Genomic DNA, 22,335 nt, shown 5'->3' with positions numbered 1-22,335 from the left:
CTCCCCCATAGGACATGCATCCGAATTATTTAGATATCTACTAACTCATGTTTCTTTTCTTTTCTTTCTTTTTTCTTTTTCTTGAATAAATCACAGCAATTTGACAGAAAGTCCAACCCTAAATGAGTTTCTTTTCCCCCCTATCAGGTATTTTTCACAATTGCTATCCAAAGAAGCCCCATCATCACCAGATCCCGAAGTAGAGCCTTGAGACAGTCTGTAAACATGAGTTCAGCGCCTGAAGCTTCGGAAAGATCTGCTATGGTTACATCACCGGACTTCACAGCATTGGGAGCTCAGTTAAATGAGGTACTTGGCAAGTTCAATGAGTTAAGTGCTGAAATGGCCGCACAAAGGCGTGTAATTGATCAGCTGGTCGCTAGCAACAATGGTGGTGGGGTCCCAAACGACCAAGAACCTATCGATAATCACCCACCTGCACAAGACTATCAACCACCCCATACATCCAATACCCAAACACCTTTCTTTCCTCCTTGCGCTAACCCACTTGAAAATACCTTCACCCGACTAAATTCAGACTTTTCCTATATGCATCCGAATTATGTATTGGTGAACCCAACCAGTAGTCAAATCCCTCAAACCCATCCACAAACCAATCTGAACATTCCCCCCAACCCTCAGGGACCCCACCACCATACTGCAGAGCCTTTTGTACTGGATACTGGATCTCAAGGGAAGGCGGCGATGGAAGAACAACCTACACCCATTGATAAAGATTTGTTAAGAAGGTTGGACCGATTCGATGATTTTATGAGAAAGAATCAAGGGTTGAGCAGGCATGGTGGTTTGGACTACGATGAATTATGTCTTTTCCCAGATATTCAGCTACCGTTGGGATTCAAAACCCCTAAATTTAGCAAGTATGATGGAACTGGAAATCCTAAGACGCACCTCAAAATGTTTGCCAACAAGTTAGGTAAACCTGTGGATGATGAGAGTTTGCCTATGCGTCTATTTCCGGAAAGTTTGGAGGGAGATGCTCTAGATTGGTATTCAAATTTGAAGTCTGAAGAGGTCAAAACCTGGTTGGATCTATCAACTGCTTTTGTGAAGCAGTATGAATTTAACTGTGAGTTGGCACCAACACGAACCACACTGGAGGGTACGAAAAGAAAGCCGTCGGAAGATCACAAGACCTACGCAAAACGGTGGAGAAAGTTAGCTGCCAAAGTGGAGCCTCCTATGACTGAGGAGGAGATTGTTCGTACTTTCATCAAGGCTCACGATCCACCCTATTTTGAAGAGATCTTTCGCATGACTGGAAGTCCATTTGCTGCTATCATTAACAAATTGGAGGAGTATGATGAATTTGTCAAAGCAGGAAAGATTGTTAATGTGTCTGCATTAAAGTTGCAATTAGATGCTCTACAAAATCAAAGCAACAATGGGAAAAAACCCCCATTCAAGAAGAAAGAAGGAGAAACTGCTTTTATATGGGATCAGGGCCCGTCTTTCAGACCCAGAAACCATCCCACCTATTCTTTTCCTTACCCGTATTACACCAATCCTCAACCAGTCTACCACACCACTACCCAATTCCATCATTCTCGACCAAATCATTTGAATACCTCGCCCTTACCTCCAACTCCACAACCTGTTTTTCAAAATCACTCTCGTCCCATTTACCATTCCAGACCAACCCTGCAAAACAATAACCCTTCTCAAAATCCTTTGCAAACCAGTGGAATTCAAACTCAGAGGCAATTTCGAACCTTCACCAACTTGGGCCGACCTATTGATCAGTTGTATGAGCAATTAAAAGCAGCTGGAAAAATTGGCACTGTTCCTCCCAAAATCTATCCTAGAGGTCCTCCTGCCGGTTATGATCCGCATGTAATCTGTGCTTATCATTCTGGAAGTCCAGGTCATACCACTGGCAATTGTTGGGCTTTAAAACATAAAATTCAGGACATGATTGACTCTGGAGACATCCTTCTCAGAAGAAAGGGAGAGCAGGGACCGAATGTTAGTAAGAATCCTCTTCCTGAGCATGGGAGCACTGTGGGGGTTATCATCGCTGATGAAGATTTTGTCGACCCCAGTCAGTACATTGTAGATGAAACTGAAGTATTTGGCGTGATGGAGACTGACCATGCGGAGATGAGGAAACTACTGTCTGTTAAAGAGTCCATAACTAAGGATAGTACTGAGGAAAAATTAAAATCTTTTGTGTTTGAGAAAGAGGAGCCGTTTATGGTAGAAGGAGGGCCCTCCGAGGTTGACAATTCTGAGGTTCCTTTTATTTTGGATCTTCCTTCTTTTGAATGGGATATATCAGAGCCTGCCATTCTCGAATTTCCAGAGCAAATGCCTGTCAATAACTTGCAAGAGGTACCATGGAACTACGAGGAGCCCAGTCTGTTAATTGGGGGTAAAGATTGTTTGAAGGAAGATATATCTACTATTACTAGATCTGGGAAAATTGTGGGAAACTCCGATATTGATGTTCAATCCAGGGCCAAAGTTAAATCTCCGACACCCAAGCCTCGTGTGTCTGAAAATGAAGCTGTAGATTTTCTGAAAATGCTGAAAAGAAGCGAGTACAAAATAGTGGAGCAGTTGGATAGGATGCCTGCTCAGATTTCTTTTCTGAATCTTCTCTTGACTTCCGAGCTGCACAGAGAAGCATTGCTCAAAATTCTGAACGAAGCTCAAGTCCCTAAAGATATTCCGGTGGATAAATTTTCTAACATTGTGGGGAATGTACTTGCTGCTAATTATATTACCTTCTCCGATGATGATCTGACTGCAGAAGGGATCGGGCATAACAGAGCTTTGTATATATCGGTCCGTTGCAATGGAAAGCTGTTGCCGAGGGTTTTAGTGGATAATGGGTCAGCGTTGAATATCTGTCCATGGAACACTCTCACCAAGCTTGGATTTTTTGATATTAAACTCCGTCCATCTGCAACTGTGGTTCGAGGATTTGATGGTTCAAGGAGGGAATCTATGGGTGAAGCAGATCTCGTATTGGAGATAGGCCCTGCTCAATTCCAAGTTACTTGCCAAGTCATGGATTTCTCCAGTGTTTACAACATTTTACTTGGAAGACCTTGGATACATGCTTCCAATTCAGTGCCATCTTCTCTGCATCAAATGTTGAGATTTATTGTGAATGATCAGCTCATTACTGTATTTGCTGAGGATGACTGTACCATGATCATTGATGCAAAATTCAAAGGTGAAGACAGAAAAGGGACTCCAATTTCATCTCATCATGTTGCTGACATAGTCTCTGTAGGATGGGCATCTAGGGATAAGTCGTTCACTCAATCAAATTTGCCAGAGGCCAGTATTATGATGGCTAGGGAGATGATCCGAGGCGGATACGAAATAGGAAAAGGTCTTGGGAGGGAATTGCAAGGAATTTTGGAGCCAATAGAGATCCCGACGCAGAAGGATACATTTGGACTGGGATTTCATCCAACTGCTAAGGATAGAAAGGAAATGCAAGCTCGGAAACAAGCCGAAAAGAAGGGCAAGCAAACTGCCTTATATATCCCTCCGCTATATCACATTTTTCCTCGTCCATCGGAGGTGATTATGCCTGAAACGAAGAATCCTGTGGAGGAGATTGAAGTGGACCTGTCTCAGCTATTTGTCGGGGCTACTTGTGAGGAGGAGCCATCAGAGAATGCAGAATTTTTGCCAATTACCGAAGGAGCTATTCAGAACTGGACTGCTGATTATCTTCCCTCTCGAAGGGAATTTCGGTAAATTTAAGGGGATTGTCTTTTGTCTAGATCACATCCAGATAGGACAGTAGTCTGGATCTTTTGTTAAAAGAAATTGCTTTCATCTTTTAAACCTTTATTCTTGTTTCAGTTAATATAACTTGCTTTGTTCAAGAAAATTGCTGAAATGAAAATAAAGGTTTGAGTTAAATATGTCTTCAAATAGCAATCATGTCTGTATATCTATCTTTTTGTGAAGTCTCGATACATTTTGAACTTAATGAAATGAAAGGCTTCTCCAGTATTTGCTATTTGTTTATTACTTATGTTCTATTCTATTTTCAGATGGCCACAAATAAAATCCTTTGACCCTTTGGATGTCACCATTTTGGAATTCGATGGCTGCAATCTCGATATCTCTCATGAGCTTGAAATCATGCAATCTGAAATTCAAAGCGAGAGCGATACCGAGGAAGAATTTGAGTCTATTTCAAGGGATTTAAAACAGTATGAAGAGAAACCCAAACCCAACTTAGAAGAAACAGAAATCATCAATATTGGCACTAAGACGGAGGTTAAAGAAGTTAAAGTCAGCATTCATTTGAATAGGAAACAAAAGGAGGAAATGATTGAATTCTTAATGTTTTTTCAAGATGTGTTCGCATGGTCATACGATGATATGCCAGGGATCTCTACAGACATAGTGGTTCACAGGTTGCCAACCGATCCAAATTTTTTACCTGTAAAGCAGAAGCCACGTAAATTCAAACCAGAAATGAGTCTCCAAATAAAGGAACAAATTGTGAAGCAGCTCAATGCTAAGATAATCATGGTGTCTCATTATCCCATCTGGTTGTCGAATCCTGTGCCAGTGCCTAAGAAATCTGGGGAGGTGCGAGTATGTGTTGATTACAGAGATCTGAATAAGGCCAGTCCGAAAGACGATTTTCCTTTGCCAAACATTCATATTCTTTTGGACAATACTGCTGGACACGAAATTGAATCTTTTGGTGATTGTTTTGCTGGGTATCATCAAATTTTAATGGCAGAAGAAGACAGAGAGAAAACCTCTTTTATCACCCCATGGGGAACTTTTTGTTATAGAGTGATGCCTTTCGGGTTGAAGAATGCTGGAGCCACTTATCAAAGGACCATGACTACCTTGTTCCATGACATGATTCACAAAGAGATGGAAGTCTATGTGGATGATATCATAATTAAATCCAAGAAGGTTGAGGACCATCTGGTTGATTTAAAGAAACTGTTTGAAAGGTTGAGGAAGTATAATTTGAAGTTGAACCCTGCAAAATGTGCTTTTGGAGCTCTGGCTGGTAAGTTATTGGGTTTTATTGTCAGCAAAAAGGGTATAGAGATAGATCCTGCGAAAATAAAAGCAATTCGAGATATGCCCATTCCGAAAAGTCAAAAAGATGTGAAAAGTTTTCTTGGAAAGATCAATTTCATTGGCCGATTCATTGCACAGTTAACCTCTACCTGTGAGCCTTTATTCAAATTGTTGAAAAAGAATGCGCCAATGGATTGGAATGAAGATTGTCAGCAGGCTTTTGATAAGATCAAGAATTATTTGTTAAATCCTCCGGTCTTAGTGCCACCTCAGCCAGGGAGACCTCTGATTATGTATTTGTCTGTTCTTGATGAGGCTGTTGGATGCGTTCTGGGACAGCACGACGAGTCTGGGAGAAAGGAACAAGCCATCTACTATCTGAGTAAGAAATTTACAGCATATGAGGCCAACTATTCTTTTCTTGAGAGAAGTTGTTGTGCTTTAGCATGGGCAGCTCAGAAGTTGAGACATTATTTGCTCGGTTATACCACTTACCTGATTTCCCGTTCCGATCCTCTGAAATACCTGTTGGAAAAGTCGATGCCCACGGGACGTATGGCTAAGTGGCAAATGATCCTTTCCGAATTCGATATTGTCTTCACAACACAAAAGGCAGTCAAGGGTCAAGTTATAGCAGATCATTTGGCAGAAAATCCAAGAGATGATGATTACCAACCATTGCATACCTACTTTCCTGATGAAGAAATTCTATTCGTTGGAGCAGTTGAGAACATGAGTGAGCAGCATCCTGGATGGAGGTTATTTTTCGATGGTGCATCAAACTCTTTTGGAGCTGGAATTGGAGCAGTTTTAGTGTCGCCTGAAGGGAAACATTATCCTGCTACTGCCAAATTACAGTTTCCGTGTACTAACAACATGGCTGAGTATGAAGCTTGTATTTTTGGATTGAAAATGGCATTGGACATGGAGATCAAAGAACTGATAGCATTCAGTGATTCTGATTTACTTGTGCACCAGACGCTTAAACAGTGGGTAACTCGGGATTCAAAAATTATGTTGTATCATTGTAACTTGCTTAGTTTGGCTAGCAAATTCAGGAATTTGGAACTCAGACATATTCCCCGCACTCGTAATGCCTTTGCTGATGCTTTAGCTACTCTGTCTTCGATGATCCAACATCCAGATGAGCTGGTGATTGAACCTATACATATCCAACTTCAGAATAGGCCAGCGCATTGTCTGGTTACAGAAAGGGTCACTGATAGTCGCTCCTGGTACAAGGATATTAAGGAATTCATGAAAACGGGATCTTACCCTCCTGATACTGATTCTGTTGCAAAAAGTTTCTTACGCAGGATGTCAGCAAGATTTTTCTTGAATGGAGAAGTGCTGTATAAGAAAACATCTGATTTGGGCCTTTTGAGATGCATCAATGAAGAGGAAGCCGATTATATGATGAAAGAAGTGCATAGTGGGGTTTGTGGGCCACACATGAATGGGCATCTACTGGCTAAGAAGATCATGAGAACAGGATATTTTTGGCTTACCATGGAGCATGACTGTGTAGATTTTGTTAGAAAGTGTGTTAAGTGTCAAATGCATGGTGATGTTATACGTGCTCCTCCTACAGAATTGCATAGTATGACTGCTCCATGGCCATGTTCGATCTGGGGAATGGATGTGATCGGAATTATTGATCCTCCTGCTTCAAATGGGCATCGATTCATTTTAGTGGCGATTGAATATTTCACCAAGTGGGTTGAGGCCGCGTCCTATAAGCATGTGACTAAGAAGGTGGTGTCGGATTTCTTAAGAAATAATATCATCTGTCGTTTTGGGGTACCAGAGACGTTGATCACTGATAATGCTAAAAACCTCAACAACGATATGGTGGATGGATTATGTGAACAGTTCAAGATCAGACATCGAAATTCTGCCATTTATAGGCCTCAAATGAATGGAGCCGTCGAAGCCGCAAATAAGAACTTGAAAAAGATCATTCGTAAGATGACTGAAGCACACCGGATTGGCATGAGAAGCTGCCTTACGCATTGATGGCCTACAGAACTACCATCAGAACTTCTACTGGTGCAACTCCTTACTCTCTTATGTATGGAATGGAAGCAGTCCTGCCTGCAGAAGTTGAAATTCCTTCCTTGCGCATTCTGATGGAAGCTCAGATAGAAGAAGCTGAATGGGTCAGAGAACGTCAGGAGCAGTTGTCTCTGATTGATGAAAAGAGGTTGAATGCCGTGTGTCATGGACAATGTTATCAGCAACGAATGGCTCGGGCTTACAACAAAAAAGTCAAGCCCCGCTTATTTGAAGTTGGAGATAAGGTTTTGAAACGGATTCTTCCAATGCAAGATGAGGCTAAAGGGAAGTTTGCTCCCAATTGGCAAGGACCATTCATTATTAAAAAAGTGCTATCCGGAGGAGCGCTTATTCTTATGGAAATGGACGGTCAAGTTTTTCCCCAACCAATCAATGCAGACATGTGCAAAAAGTTTTTCATTTGAAAAAAAAAAAAAAAAAACACTGCAAGAGACGGATTTCAGGCATACTTCCTCTCATTTTTCCATTTCGATATTCTACCCCTAATTTTTCTTCTTTCCTTTTGACTTTTCATAACCATTTTCCTTTTCGCTTGGTTGTCCCTTAAGATCACTAACCCCATACTGGGGCAATTCGTTTCTTAAAAAAAGAGAAAATAAAAAAAGAAAATAAAAAGAAGAAAATAAAAAAAAAGAGAGAGAAAATAGAGATTCTGTCAGAATTAAACTGGGGCAAATTTTATCTCTTTCTCACCCTAGATCGGGGTAAGTTTTGAAAGAATGCTATCTCAAATGATTGCAAACCCATCATATGATCCGCTGTCAAGCCTTTCAAGCCTTAACCTTTCCTTTGCTACTCTATCCGATCCTAATCACAAGAACCAAAATTGCCGAATTTCGTCTTTTGCAGTACTTTGAAGAAAAAAAAAAAATTTCAACTAGCAAATGATGTAAATACAAACTTTTCTGAAACATGTCAGAGAAGATTGTCTCACTGATGCTACTCATTATCAGAGTATGACTGCAATGATACAGTTGGGATTAAACTTGTCTTGTCTATGTCTCTGGGTGAAAACCTGAAAGGGCACCTTCTAAAAAAAAAAAAAAAAAAAAAAAAAAAAAAAAGAGAAAAAAAAAAGAAACAAAAAAAAAAACATCAAGAACAAAAACAAAAAAAAAAGGAAAAAAAATTGAAAAATGAAAAGGGTGGGGGTAACCTTAGTGAAAACCCGAAAGGGCGCTGAGGTAGGGTTTTGGAGTACAAGAGAATCAGCGGCAGAGAAGAAGATGTTGAGGTCTGAAAGCTGGTGACTATGTTGATTTGGGTCTCGTTTATACTGTTGTTCTTTTGCCGACAATGAATTCCAAAATGGATGACTACGAAAGGGTCAGATGGAACATTTTTCCTCATCAAAGACCATCCTCTAAATACGAATCCAAATTTTGATCCTTGGGTCTGTATTCAAAAATTCAACAATTTTGTTTTACTATTCTATTTGCAATTTATTTATTCTGTATCATTACTTATTTTACATTAGCATTATTGCATAATACTTTTTTTTATTTTTAATTAATTGTTTAATGTTTCTCATTCTTTGGGTCTTATTCAAAAGACAATCCCTTATAATTTATCCCACGGAAGTCATGAAATCGAAAGTCCTGTGATAATAAAGTACTGTCAGTTGACATTCAACAGTTGCAAGGATTTTGAAGGGGATTACCGACCGAACCTAAGGGAGCGATTTGGCGATACTGAAACTCATGTTTACATGGTTCTCAAGGCGAAGGGATCACATGGTGGCGGCAGTATTTTCATTACCACTGTTTCGTTTCTTCCTTTTTTGCAGGAAATTATGTGACACAATACTGGCTTAATTAAACATGATTCACACTGAGGCAAACGGTAAAAGGACTGAGCTCCAAGTGTTGCTATACATTTCCGAAAAAAAAAAAATCATCATTATTCCCTTCCTTTTAAAGTTTGAAAAATCAAAAGAGTTGCAAGTCCGCCAAGTAAGTTTTCTTGGTTTATTACTACTTGAGCAACATGCATTTTAATCTTTCAGTTTGATGGTATTGAACTTGCATTTTCATTTCTTTCAGTGTTTAATTGGGCTCGGGTCAATCCCACCAACCTGTTTAAAAAAAAAAAAAAAATTCAAATCAGAAGATCATATTTAAATTTCTGTTGGTGAGTCTCAGCGTCCACCACGCACCCTTCTATCTCCCCTTCTTGACAATTTAATTTTTGTTGGAGCGTAATCGCGTCCCTCCGCGCATCTTTTTCTAAAAGACAAATTTAATTTGTTGTTGGTGAGTCTCAGCGTCCACCGCGCGCCCTTCTATCCCCTTCTTGACAATTTAATTTCCTGTTGGAGCGTAATCGCGTCCCTCCGCGCATCTTTTTCTAAAAGACAAATTTAATTTGCTGTTGGTGAGTCTCAGCGTCCACCGCGCGCCCTTCTATCCCCTTCTTGACAATTTAATTTTTTGTTGGAGCGTAATCGCGTCCCTCCGCGCATCTTTTTCTAAAAGACAAATTTAATTTGCTGTTGGTGAGTCTCAGCGTCCACCGCGCGCCCTTCTACCTCCCCTTCTTGACAACTTAAATTTCTGTTGGTAAGTCTCAGCGTCCACCGCGCACCCTTCTATCCCCCTTCTTGACAATTTAATTTCCTGTTGGAGCGTAATCGCGTCCCTCCGCGCATCTTTTTCAAAAATACAAATTTAATTTTCCTGTTGGTGAGTCTCAGCGTCCACCGCGCACCCTTCTATCCCCCTTCTTGGAGCGTAACCGCGTCCCTCCGCGTATCTTTTTCTAGTTATGATAAGTTACCTTTCTTGACTGTTTTAGTTAATAATTGTGCTTTCTCATTCATTTTGTGTTTCATGTTTAGAAGTTCTAAGAAGCTCAAACTTTTTCAACTTTGCAAAGATCGCAGTTGGTCAATGCACTTGTTTCATTGTGGTTCACTTGCATTCGAACTACGTTTGACCTGATTCCCATGGTGGGATACGTAGGCAACTCTACATGAGTTCGGTCACATGTTTTGCAATTTCATTACATCTTTTGTTCACTAATTTCAGCCAAGTGTTGCTTTTCTTTATTTTAGCTCAGGTGCGGTTAGAAGAGACAGGTAAGCAATTTGGTGTCTACGTCTTTGTCTTGAGTTTCTTTGAAACTCTAGACAAAGAGGGGCAAGCTGTAGACACCAAATTTTTGTCAAATTTTGTGTTTTTTCGAATATTTTCTATTTGATGAGCAATTTATTTTCTTGCATTTTTAAGTATGTTTTTGTCTCATTTTTGCAGATTAAAAAAAAAAAAGAGAGAGAGAGAGAAGCCATGATTTGAAAAAAAAAAAAAAAACAAACACAACTAAACCCATTTGACAAAATCCCTTGGTTCTCTCCTGATTCTCGGGGGACTGACAAAAAAAGGGGGAACGGCGCTTTGGGGCTCAAAATATGTACTCTTTCGGCTCTGCCAACACTCAACATTTTGCAGAGGAGAAAACAGACAAAAAAAGCTACTTTGGCTACAAAAATTTCCTCACTCGGCTCTCTCTGAAAAATCGGACAGGCCAACTCACACAAAAACACTCCACTCTTCCTCCCCCAAAAAGACATCCCTCGGCTCTCTCTAGTTTCAGGAGACCAAAAAGACAAGCCACAAAAAGAAAAAAAAAGCACTCCAATCCCTCTGGACTCACTTGGCAGAGGCAGAAAAAAAGAAACGCACGAGAGAGGAGGAAGGGAAGCTCTCGGAATTTTGCAGCCTGACCCCTCACTCTCCCTCTCTCGGACTTGGGCGGAGGAAACAAACAGAACAGAAAAAAAAAATCTTCCCCAACTCCTCTCGATTCCATCTCAACCTCACATACACCTACATTGAGGTATTTTTTTTAGTTTTTGTCTAGCACATTAAATCAATGCTTCATTGTTTAGTTTTCTCTCATTTCTGCTGGCTGCCTCGTATTGTTGTTGTTGCATTGCTGAAATTTGGGAAATGGCATGAACTAGATGAAGGAAAAGGAAATGATGTCTGTGAATGCATATTAATTGTTTGAAAAAATGCCAAAAAAAGATTTTTAGGGACTGTTTTGCCTTAATGTAGTCTTTTGTTATTGTTTTCTGGTTAGTTAAAATCATAGTTGTATTATAGAGGTTATAAGGAGTATTGTAATATATTTTTTATGATTTTTGGTGAAAGATTTGGGTGTTTTAAAAAATAAAAACTGGACTGTATTTTGACTTTTTGGCCACTTTCAGATCATCTTTTGTAAAAACTAACTCCGGAAATGGAACCTACGCGAAAAATCGAGTGAGGGGATATATTTTGAGGATTTTTGGTAACCGGAGAGGTCACCGGCGGTAGCGGTCGGCGGCGGCGGCGCCACCGGCGACCACCATGGCCGCCAGCTGAAGCTTCAGCTCGCCTGGGAAGAAGAAGAGACGGAACGAACGGGGAAGAAAGAAAAGAAAGAAGAAGAAGAAAAAAAAAAAAAAGGAAAGAAAAGAAAAGAAAGAAAACGGTTTGGGCTAATGTTTTTTCTTCGGTTGGGCCAGGAGTTAGTTTTGGTTGGGTTTTGGAAATGGGCTTTGGTTTATTTTTTCTTTTGGGTTTCGGATGGGCTAAGAGGCTGGAGCCCATGCATTTCTGGGTCGGGTTTGAGTGATAAAATGACGGGCTGGCCTGCTCGTTTCTATGGATTTTCTGTTGGGCTTAGGTAGTTTTCGGCCCAAAGAAATAAATAATGGCCCAATGGCCTTTTTCTCCCCAATCAGAAATCAAATTTTGCACTTTAGCCCCTGATCTCTGGAGTAGTTCACTTCGGCCCAGAATATTTTAAATTCCTTTCACTTAGGTACTTAATTTAATTGCACTTTGGTCCTTGAATTTTATCTTTCATTTAATTTTGACCCTTAAACTTTGGAAAAATATAACTTCTGTCCCTAAAAGTTTTCAATCTTTGCAATTCAGTCCCTGATGAATTTTGACTCTCTTTATTATGATTGTTTCTTTTCTTTAATAACTAATTATGTTATTTTTGAACATATTCAACTTGCAATTTTTAGATGTTCTTAAATTTCTTTGCGTTTGACATGTTAATGTGAATTTAGTATTTTAACATTATTATTATTTTCAATTAAAGTGGTGCCATGATTCTTTTGTTCATTGTGAGTATAAATAGGACAATTTGACTCCATTTAGTCACCACTTCAAACGGGAGGTACCCCTATTTTATTATTTCAATGTCAATTACGTGCTCTTATGTGCTCCTATTTGTTCCTATGTGTTTATATATTTTTATATGCTTTATTTACTTGATTTAAATATTCATTCAAATTTTCTTATATATGTTTTAGTTAATTTTTATAATGATTCAAGAGGCATTTAAATACCTCAAAAATGTAATAGATAGGATAATTAGATTTGTTTTATTATATTTTTCCCTTCTAGATTGTAGTTAGGCGCCCCCGATGTAATAGATAGGTTGCGTGTTTATGTGGCTTATGTGTTATGTGTTTTGTCCGCTTTTCTTAGGATTTTGGCATCTAGATATTATGTTTACGTGTTATGTGCTACGTGCTCTTATGTGTTTATTTGTTTTAATTTATGTTTTATTTGTTTCGCAATGAATTGTTAATGCATGACGTCACCACACTAGTCCAACGCTAGTTGTGGTTTCTCCCTCCGCTTACTTGCTAGTCCAACGCTAGCAAGGATTTTTAGAAATGGGCTAGTCCAACGCTAGACCCTTTAGGTCATCTTGCGCTAGATTCATCATTGTATGCTATTCACCACATTTTCATGCATATTTTCATTTTTAGGATCTTTTCTCATTTGCATGATATTCCCTATTTTATTATCCCCTACCCGCTATAGGTGCTAATCATGTCATTTAGAATTGCATCCCATTTAAGCTAGTTCATTTGCTTGTTCATGTTAGGATAATTATTTTTCAAACATGGGAAATGGGTGATTATAACTTTCTAGTTTAAATACCCTATTAATCCATGTATAAGAAAATTATGTCACGAATTTTTTTGCCTCCCGTACCCTTTATGTTGCATTCCCTTTTTCTTTGATCACTTATATATATGTATATAATTTAATTTCTTTTATTTTATTTTCTTTTCTTTTTCATCATTTGCATCCTTGTGACACCTTCGAGGATTTATTTTGACCTTCGCAATTAATGCGATTGGTTCAATTAAACCCTTGAATGAACATGTTGTCCCTTGCGATATTTTTTAGATTTGCATTCATATAGAAAACATCCAAATGTGATAAATTAAGGGTTAGATTAGGAAAATTTTGACTAAACCTCGCAACTAGCTTAGACTAGGTTGAAAGAGTGCCTTAGATTTGAGTTAATCGAATCTTTGCCTTCCCTTTCTTCAACCGTGACTCCCGAATCCATTTTCTCTTGTTTTCAAAGACCTGGAGTTGTCAAAAAGGGTTTTATTTTGTTTTACTTTATTTTTTGGGTGACTTGGTACACCAAAACTCCATACCAAGTGGCGACTCCTGTTTTTTCTTAAAAACCCTTTTAGACTAAATTTTGGACCCAAATTGTCGCATTCTTTTTAAGTCCCATTCTAGGTCCCTTTTAACTTGTTTAAAAATAAAATCATATCTTTTATAAACCTCACACTTTATTTTTCTTTTCCATCGCGAAAAATGGGGCGCGACACTATCGTATAACAAGTTTAGTTTTCACAAGAAAGAGATGCAAGAAGTTGGTTTGAGGGGTTGTTCTGGTTTAAGGGTCGCCGCAACTATGAAACGGGGTTACCAGTAAAAGTAATATTAATTTATATTTATTTTGAGTGCCTTCATTTTAGTCAATTTTCTGCCCTTTTTTTTTCCAATGTTTCGCCGCTCATCTACATCAAAATTCTTCGACTTTTTCTTCATTTGCGTCTACTTTTTTTCAATTTTTTAATTTTCCTTTGCGGCGTCAATTTTTTTATTTCCCTTCCACCACAAATGTCGTCAATTTTTCTTTTAATCGTGCACTGTCGGCCAAAAATTTTTTTAGTGAAAAATTTTTTTATAATGAAAAAAACATTTTAGTGAAAAAGCAATTTTTTAAGTAAAACCGCAAATGGGAATTGCGGCGATAGTTTTCCTACCATCCCAACCTCTAATTATTTTTTATTAAAAAAAGTGCTCAACCTCTTATTAATTTTTTTATAAAAAATTTATAAAAAAAAGCGGCCAACTAAAGCCACAATTTGAATTTGCGGCATTAGTTTTTTCACCATAGATCACAACAAACTTTTTAGATCTGCAAAATCAAAGCTACCGATTTACTCAATAATGTCTCAAACCATGTTATCACTATTCCAATTGTTGCCGAAAAATGTCATGTTCACGTCAAAGTAGTTATATTCCAATTATTGCCGACAAATCCATGTTCACGTCAAAGTAGCACATCAAAGTATCACTATTCCAATTGTTGCCGAAAAATGTCATGTTCACGACAAAGTAGTACTATTCCAATTATTGCCGGAAAATGTCATGTTCACGTCAAAGTAGTACTATTCCAATTATTGCCGACAAATCCATGTTCACATCAAAGCATCACTATCCCAATTATTGCCGAAAATGTCATGTTCACGTCAAAGTAGTACTATTTCAATTATTGCCGATTGTCTCATGCCTCATGTTCAAGGACAAGCTAACGAAGTGAACCAAAGTACAAGCAAAGGAATCACACTTCTGGCATGTTGGGGTTTCCTTAGAAGTTTTATTTGTGGTTGACGAATTATCTCCATATAAAAAAGCCTTCTGCTACTCCGAGTCAGGTTGACATCTCTCAAACAAAAGACCAAAAAAAAGCCTTACTCCTATCCTATTAGAAAAGCTTTTGAGTCCAAAAGCACCTTTGGTAAAATTAACTTTCTTTTTTTTTTTTTTAATTTTGCAATATTGTCCATGTGATGAGCGGCGATGTTTTTATTTTAATTTTGTTTTCACTTTTGCAAAAGAAATGAGTGGCGAAGGAATTTTTTTGTTCTCACTTTTCGAAAGTTTTTAATTTTCTTCTGCGCCGCCGATCATCTCATGAGCAGCAATACATTCCTTTTATTTTTTACCAAAACCTAATAGCAACGAAAGTTATTTTTGTTCTTGCTTAATTAGGGTTTAGGATTTAACATTTTACATGAAACCCTAATTTTCAAACCCCTCACAGTGTAACCTTTTAACCGTAATTTTAAAATCAAAATTTGTAAATCGTATTACTAAAATCCTATTATAAACTAGAATTATAAAAAATATAATATATAATATTAGAATTATGTTAATTTTATAAATTAAGATGATAATCAAATGTGCTATTAAATTACAAATAAAATTTGACTAAGTCATAGTTTTGAAATTTTTTAATGTTAATGTTAATTTAAATAATGATAAATAATGTAGCATTGAACAATATTTATAGAATGTAATAATGATAATAAATTAGGCTTAATTAGGGTTTAGCATTTAATATTTCACTAAAATATTTTTTTCATTATAAAAAATATTTTCACTAAAAAAAATTTTTAGCCGCAATCTTTTTTCTTTTTTTTTTTGTCAGCAACGGTAGATGTCCTATAATCTAATCTAGCTTAATCTAGGGGGAAGGGGTAAGGGGAAATGGTCAACTAAAACCAGCCACATATTGTGGCAAATTTAGCGGCAATCCAATTGATGACATTTGTGGTGGAAGGAAAATAAAAAAGTGACGTCACAAATGAAATTTGCGATGTCAGAAAAATAAAAAATTGAAAAAAGTAGCCAATGAACAACAAAGTGCGCATGAAAAGTACACTGCAAATGACCAAAAAGTGAAAAAGTGCACATGTGAACAAAAAGTCAAAAAGTGGAAATGGAATTTTGATGCTTCGCCGCTCATCTGATTAGCGGCGAATCATTGGGAAAAAAAAAGGGGCAAAAAATTGACTAAAATGAAGGTGGCCAAAATAAATCTAAATTAATATTATTTTTACTGGTAGCCTCATTTCATAGTTGCGGCGACCCTTAAATCAAAACAACCCTTCAAATCGCACCAATTTTTGGATAATTTTTATTTTAGCAATATTCTAAGAAATTCGTCCACAAGAGAGGTTAAAATACCTCTATTTATAGGCAATTCAAGAGCAAAACTACATGAACTTTACTTAATATCCATTTTTTAATATAATACACCAAGTTCATGAATTGAGCAGTTCCATACATGAACTAATGAATTTGAGAAAATACAACAATGTATTCTCACTTAATGTCCATTCATGAATTTAGTATTTCAAATTCATGAATTAAGTAGTTTCATGAACTAATGAACTTGAGAAGATATATCAATGTATCTTCACTTAATATCCATTTATGAATTTAGTACACCAAGTACATAAATTGAGTGGTTCCATAAATGAACTAATGGACTTGAGAAGATACTTCAATGTACCAATGAATCTTGTAGGAAATTCATAAATCAAACTTCTAGACATGAAAAGAAAGTTCATGTCACAAGTCATGATCAATTTTCATACTACAAACTAATTTCCAACAGTAGCATCCGGTGGAGATTTAATATAGTGCAATCACATTGCCAATTTAAAGTATGGATTACGAAAATCATTTCCATTGATCAACATAAAAAGTTTTTTTTTTTGTTTTTTACCACTGTGATTTTTGAGTAGTCTTGTTGAAATATTTGCAGCTCAGGTACTTCAGGAGGGAAGCACAAATTGATCCCAACAACCCGTGAAAAGCCAAACTTCTGTGTATTCCTCTACATTAATCTCGCTTTTACAGTGCTAAACAAACAAGAAAAGAAAACAAAGGAAAGCTATTTTCAACTTTTTGTTTTAGGTTGAAAACAACAATCCAAAGAAGAATATACAGCAAGCTGATCTTCTTTTGCGATTCAGGTATTTCTCAATCTTGAAAGGAGGAAAACGGATGCACTTTCTTTTCATGGCGCCCCCTATAACTACTTCTGGTGGATTGGTGGTATGAAATGTGATAAAAGGTGAATTTATCGATAAGAAATTAAGAAGAAAGACAAAATTCAAGAGGGACTAAATCCTCAATCCCTGCTTTAATTTTCTACTGAAATCATTTTGGTAGTCGGAATAAAAAAAAAAAAAAAACTTTTCTGCGGTGTCTTCAGTAGATGAGTTTGTAGAGAAGCAACTTAGCTTCTTTTTTACTATTTGTCGTCTGTACAAAGGATATTTGATAGCTAAGTAAGTTAAGGGGGTGTTTGGTAAAAGGGTATCGGAATGAAGGAATGGAATAAACTCCATAGTTGGTGTTTGGTTCACTGGAATGGGAATTGAAATCTTGGAATGATTTCTAAAAACTTGGCATCCCTCCATTCCTTAGTAAAAGGGTGGGTTTTGTCCAAAACCCAAGTGTGATTCCAAAATCTTTACCGATTACATAATATTTAGTATAATTAATATTTATATATATTAGATATATTATAATATATACATAATTATAATTATAATATTTTATTATAATATTAATATATTATATAAATATATATTACAATTATTTAGTTAAATATAATTATATTTATATAATATATATTATAAATTTATTAATATTATATAATAATATATCTATAATATATATGTATATTTATAAATGCATATTATATGTGCATATTTTTATAATATAAACATGTAGATAATATTAATAAATTAAATAATGATAATTATATTTATTATTTTAAATATAATAATATATAATAATTACTATATCTAATATTAATATGCATTATATTTATATAAAATATTAGTACAATTAATATTTATAATTATATATTTATATTATAATATTTGTATAATTATAATTAATTATATATATAATATTTAATTTAATTAGTTACAAAAAATAATAATGATATTATTATATATTATAATTATTTAATTAAATATAATTATACTTATATAATATATATTATAAGTTTATTAATATTATATAATATTATATTTATAATATATATTTATATTTATAAATGTATATTATATGTGCATATAATTATAATATATACATGCATGTAATATTAATCGGTTATATAATTATAATTATAATTATTATTTTAAATATAATAATATATAATAATAACTATATTTAATATGTAATATATATTATATTTATATAAAATATTAGTATAATTAATATTTGTATATATTATATAATTATATATTTATATTTATATTATAACATTTGTACATTTATATTATATTATATATAATATTTAATTTAATTAGTTACAAACTTATAATAATATTATTATTAGTTATATGTATTATATAATGTACATTAATTTATGTAATATAATTAATATTATCAATTATACTAATAATTATACATGTTTACTAATAGAAATTATTAATTAGTTAGACTAAATTTACTAATACATTTATACTAATATATTTAATTAGTGAAAATTTCTTATATCTCATTTACAAAGAGCCAATAACTAGCATTTACGATGTGGTTTATAATATATTTATTATATTCCATTCCGAAAGAGTCGATGAACCAAACATCAACTATAGTAATGATACGCATTCCAGGTACTTGAACCAAACAAATATATTGGAATGAATGACCTCATTCCAAACCCAAGATATCCGATTCCGAATCCGAATCCGATTCCGCTGTGCGAACCAAATGCCACCTAAATTTCATCCCCTTGGAAGTTATAAACTAGGGGAGTGGGCCAAGGACGGTTCAAATCAACCGTCATTGAACAGTATAACATTTTTTGAATGTTTTGTAAATTTATGTAAACGTCTTGTACATCGTTACAACAAATATGTGATACTTTGTTACTGTTTATATGGGTTCCCTATATAATAATTGTGTTTCTATTGTAAGTTTTACAAATAGTTCATCTTGTTCAAAAAATATTACATTACTGAGAATGATTGTTCCCGATAACTGTTGGTGTTCTTGGTCCATAAAGACACAGTCGGAGTTTCTTGGTAAGCATTACTTCACTAGGTTAGTAGTTGAGCAACAAATCTAAACATAATTGGCGTTTCAATTGGTTTGATCTGCAAACAGGTCCTGACAAGTGACAAGATGCCAAAAATAGCATGTAGTTTTTTTTTTTTTTGGAATAATAAAGTTTAGAAGAAGCGAAGGTTATTCCATTCTAAGCTAGAGTAGGCCAATGACGCATCTTTCAAATAATTATAGAGGATTTTACATATTGCCTATTAATAAGAGATTGTTGATAATGGAAGTTGAATTTCAGCTTTTTTTTAAGCAAAACAAATAAGTCTTACCAATTGGATCTGTGAGAACCCTAGAATCTTCATATTTTCTTAGTCTATTGTTTATTCTCATTTTCCCTCTTAAGTGAAAATTTGTTAACTAATCGTTTTAAACAAAGGAAGGCCTTATTGTTATGTGTATTTGTGAGTGAGAGAGATAAATATGTGCATGTGTTGGAAGTACGGTTGAGCGCGGCAATCGAATTCGGGAAAAGAGGAAAAATTTTACGAAAAGACTAAAGGGCCGAATCCGGCCCCAAATCCGGCCAGTTCTTGGCCGGATTGTCGTGGAGTTTTGAAAAAAAAATTGATTTCCTCTCTGGCCAATATCCGGCCAGGAATCCGGCCGGATTCTGACATGTCACAGTCGGTCATGAGCTTTGACCGGCTGTTTCCTTCCTTCTTATCCCACTTTTTGGCCAAAATATCTTCATTTCTTCTCCCTTTTGGCCGGTTGTCTTAGAGAGAAAAGAGAGAAAAACTCTTCATTTGCTATCTTCAATTTTGGTTCAAATCTTGAGTTTTAACCGGTGAAATCGCAAACTACTCCGTACAAGTGTTTACCAAGGAGGTGTAAAGCTTTTGGTGGAGTGATTTTTGAAGGTGTGGTTCTAACCTCTTATCTTTCTTGAGTTAAAAAGGTAACTTACTTGGAAAACATCCTTTTGTTCCAATAATGGTAAACTAGAGTCTTATAGTAGCTAAATAGGTGATTTTGTGGATGATTTATGGCGGGAAGTAGAGTTTTGCTAAATTTCTGATTTATTGGCGATTTTCTTGATTTTATATGATAACTCTTGTTTAGTCTTGGAATGGTGACATGATATGGTGTTAATTGAAACTTATCGGCGTTAATTGCGTTTGATTGCGAAAAATTTCTGCTTATGGGCATAAATTTCAGAATTAGGGTTTTAATTTGGGAAATTTTCTATGGTTGGCTTATAAGTTTCTAATTTGCCTTGATTGAAAGGTTTTGTGGCCTAATCGAGTGTGTTTTATTGCTTGTGAATTGTATATGTGATATTGGTTAATTGCTATGAGTAATGGGTTTTTGGATTGTAGGAGAAAAATGTAAAATTTAAGGGGAAATGCCGTCTGTTTATATTCTTGTATTGTGAGTAAGTTCAAGTGGTTTTGGAAATGTAATTTGTGTCAAGTTAGACGTATTTCATTGAAAATGTCATCGGTTCTTTCAAAAGGGGGTTTGAGGGGCTCCATGTTTATTTGGTTATATATTTTTTCCGCTTGGCGAATATTATGCTTGATTTACCATTTTAAAATATAATACCTCTTCAATTTAAAACGCCGAATGTTTACTCACTCCTTACCAGAATAAAGAAATAGGAGTTAAGGTTTTCCCGAGCCCAAATGAACTATTTTCACATGATTCTATCAAGACCTTTGTTATATAACATCGACTTGTATATATCTTGACTTTTAGCCATATAAACGATTCAGAAAGAATATTTCTTAACCTATCGATTTGGATTTTGATTTATCTTTGGTCAAGTGCTTTCCGTTGGAAATTTTATAACCCTTTTGAGTTTAGTTTTGCGTTTGGTTTGTGGAACCCTAGTTATTTCCATCTTCTGATCCAAATGCCTTTCTTCACTTTAACTTCATTTTCATACGTTTACTCGTAACTCGTTGGATTTCTTTGTTTACATTTAATTGTTTAGCTAGATGAGCTGTAATATGTTCTCTTGTTCAATCTTAGGTTTCATTGGTGACTGAGGGTAATATCCGGAAGGATATTGTGCACGTTATTTTGCATAACTAGGTGAGTGTTCCTTGTTGTTATGTTTCTTGATTATATGGCTGTATGTATGACTGATAACATGTTAAGTGCTTTCAATGATTGCCCAAAACGAGTTTTCTAGGCGAGTGTGTACTTTATCGCACTTAGCCTAAATGATTGTAAAATTTCAATGATTGAACGATTGAAATGTTACTTGTGCATGAGTGTAAGCCTTTTGGCTGAACTGGCCACTGCCCCTTATTACCGGTCGACTCGAGCCAGAAGCGGACTCGTTCGGGCAATTAGGTGACTTGGGTGAATGTTTGGTATACTCGAGTATTACCTTGAAGTCTGGTGGAGTCTGGCCAATGTCCGGGAAGGGGGTGAATGAAATGACTGAATGAATGAATGAACGAGGGGTTTTACTTACTAAAATGCATTTTCAAATGATTGGAGGAATAAGGGAATGAAAGGAGAATGAATGAATGAACGAATGAATAAATGGCTCCTTGTGAGCTCGTATCTTTCTAATAAATGTATTACCGCTTTATATTGTAAATGTTACTTGAATTATTAGTTGTATATGGTTAATGCATTGAGTTTATTGTTTGCTTATGTGTTCGGAACCTCACTAAGCTTTCCAGCTCATTCCTTTAGTTTTGTTTTCCTTAACAGGGGAAGGCGTGCAAGGACGAGAGCGCCGCATAAACTAGCCAATCTAGTACTTTTGATTCTTTTGTAATGGTTCTCACTCCAGTGTTTGGTGGGCTGGTTGTATGAAAAATGGAGAACCTTTGTACTTAAGTGGTATTGCTTTTGAGATGGATATGTATATAAGTTACGTTTAAGTTTGGAATTGTTGTTATTTTAATTGTTTTGTGGGTCTTATCATCTTTTCTTGTAGTGACTAACTGAGTCCCGGTGAGAGTTGGGCAGGCGGTCCGCTGAACCCTTTGGTTCGCCTTAGGGGGAGGTGGGACTGTCACAGTTGGTATCAGAGCCTGTTTCGCGTGGTCTCTACGCGGAGTGAGCCTGGACTGAGTGGTGAATAGGTATGAAGGATTAAGTGCTCGTTTGAGCATAAGCTTTGAATTGTGAATGTTAAAGGCCTTAAATTTTTCTCATAGCATTTAAGGGCCATAAATAGGTACGTCTGGTAGGAATTTCGATTGTAAATAGTTCACTCTTGGGACTGGCCAGCTCGAGATGTGAATTGTCTTATTTCAGATTTCCGTACCCGAGTACTCCA

General features: G+C 36.0%; 2 protein-coding genes across 2 annotated transcripts; both read left to right on the top strand.

Annotated features, from left to right (window-relative positions):
- Window positions 1-225: 225 nt before the first annotated feature.
- Window positions 226-7,056, top strand: LOC140015822 (uncharacterized). Its single transcript, XM_072068647.1, has 2 exons — window positions 226-3,734; window positions 4,041-7,056. The coding sequence occupies exons 1-2, from the start codon at window positions 226-228 to the stop codon at window positions 7,054-7,056; spliced, it is 6,525 nt and encodes a 2,174-aa protein (XP_071924748.1).
- Window positions 7,056-7,520, top strand: LOC140015821 (uncharacterized). Its single transcript, XM_072068646.1, has one exon. It carries the CDS (start codon window positions 7,056-7,058, stop codon window positions 7,518-7,520), a length of 465 nt encoding a protein of 154 aa, XP_071924747.1.
- Window positions 7,521-22,335: the final 14,815 nt, after the last annotated feature.

The sequence above is a fragment of the Coffea arabica genome, chromosome 10c (genome assembly GCF_036785885.1).
Source record: "Coffea arabica cultivar ET-39 chromosome 10c, Coffea Arabica ET-39 HiFi, whole genome shotgun sequence".
Classification (NCBI taxonomy): domain Eukaryota; kingdom Viridiplantae; phylum Streptophyta; class Magnoliopsida; order Gentianales; family Rubiaceae; genus Coffea; species Coffea arabica.
Note: the sequence above shows the minus strand (reverse complement) of the source record. Positions and strands in the feature narration are given on the sequence as shown.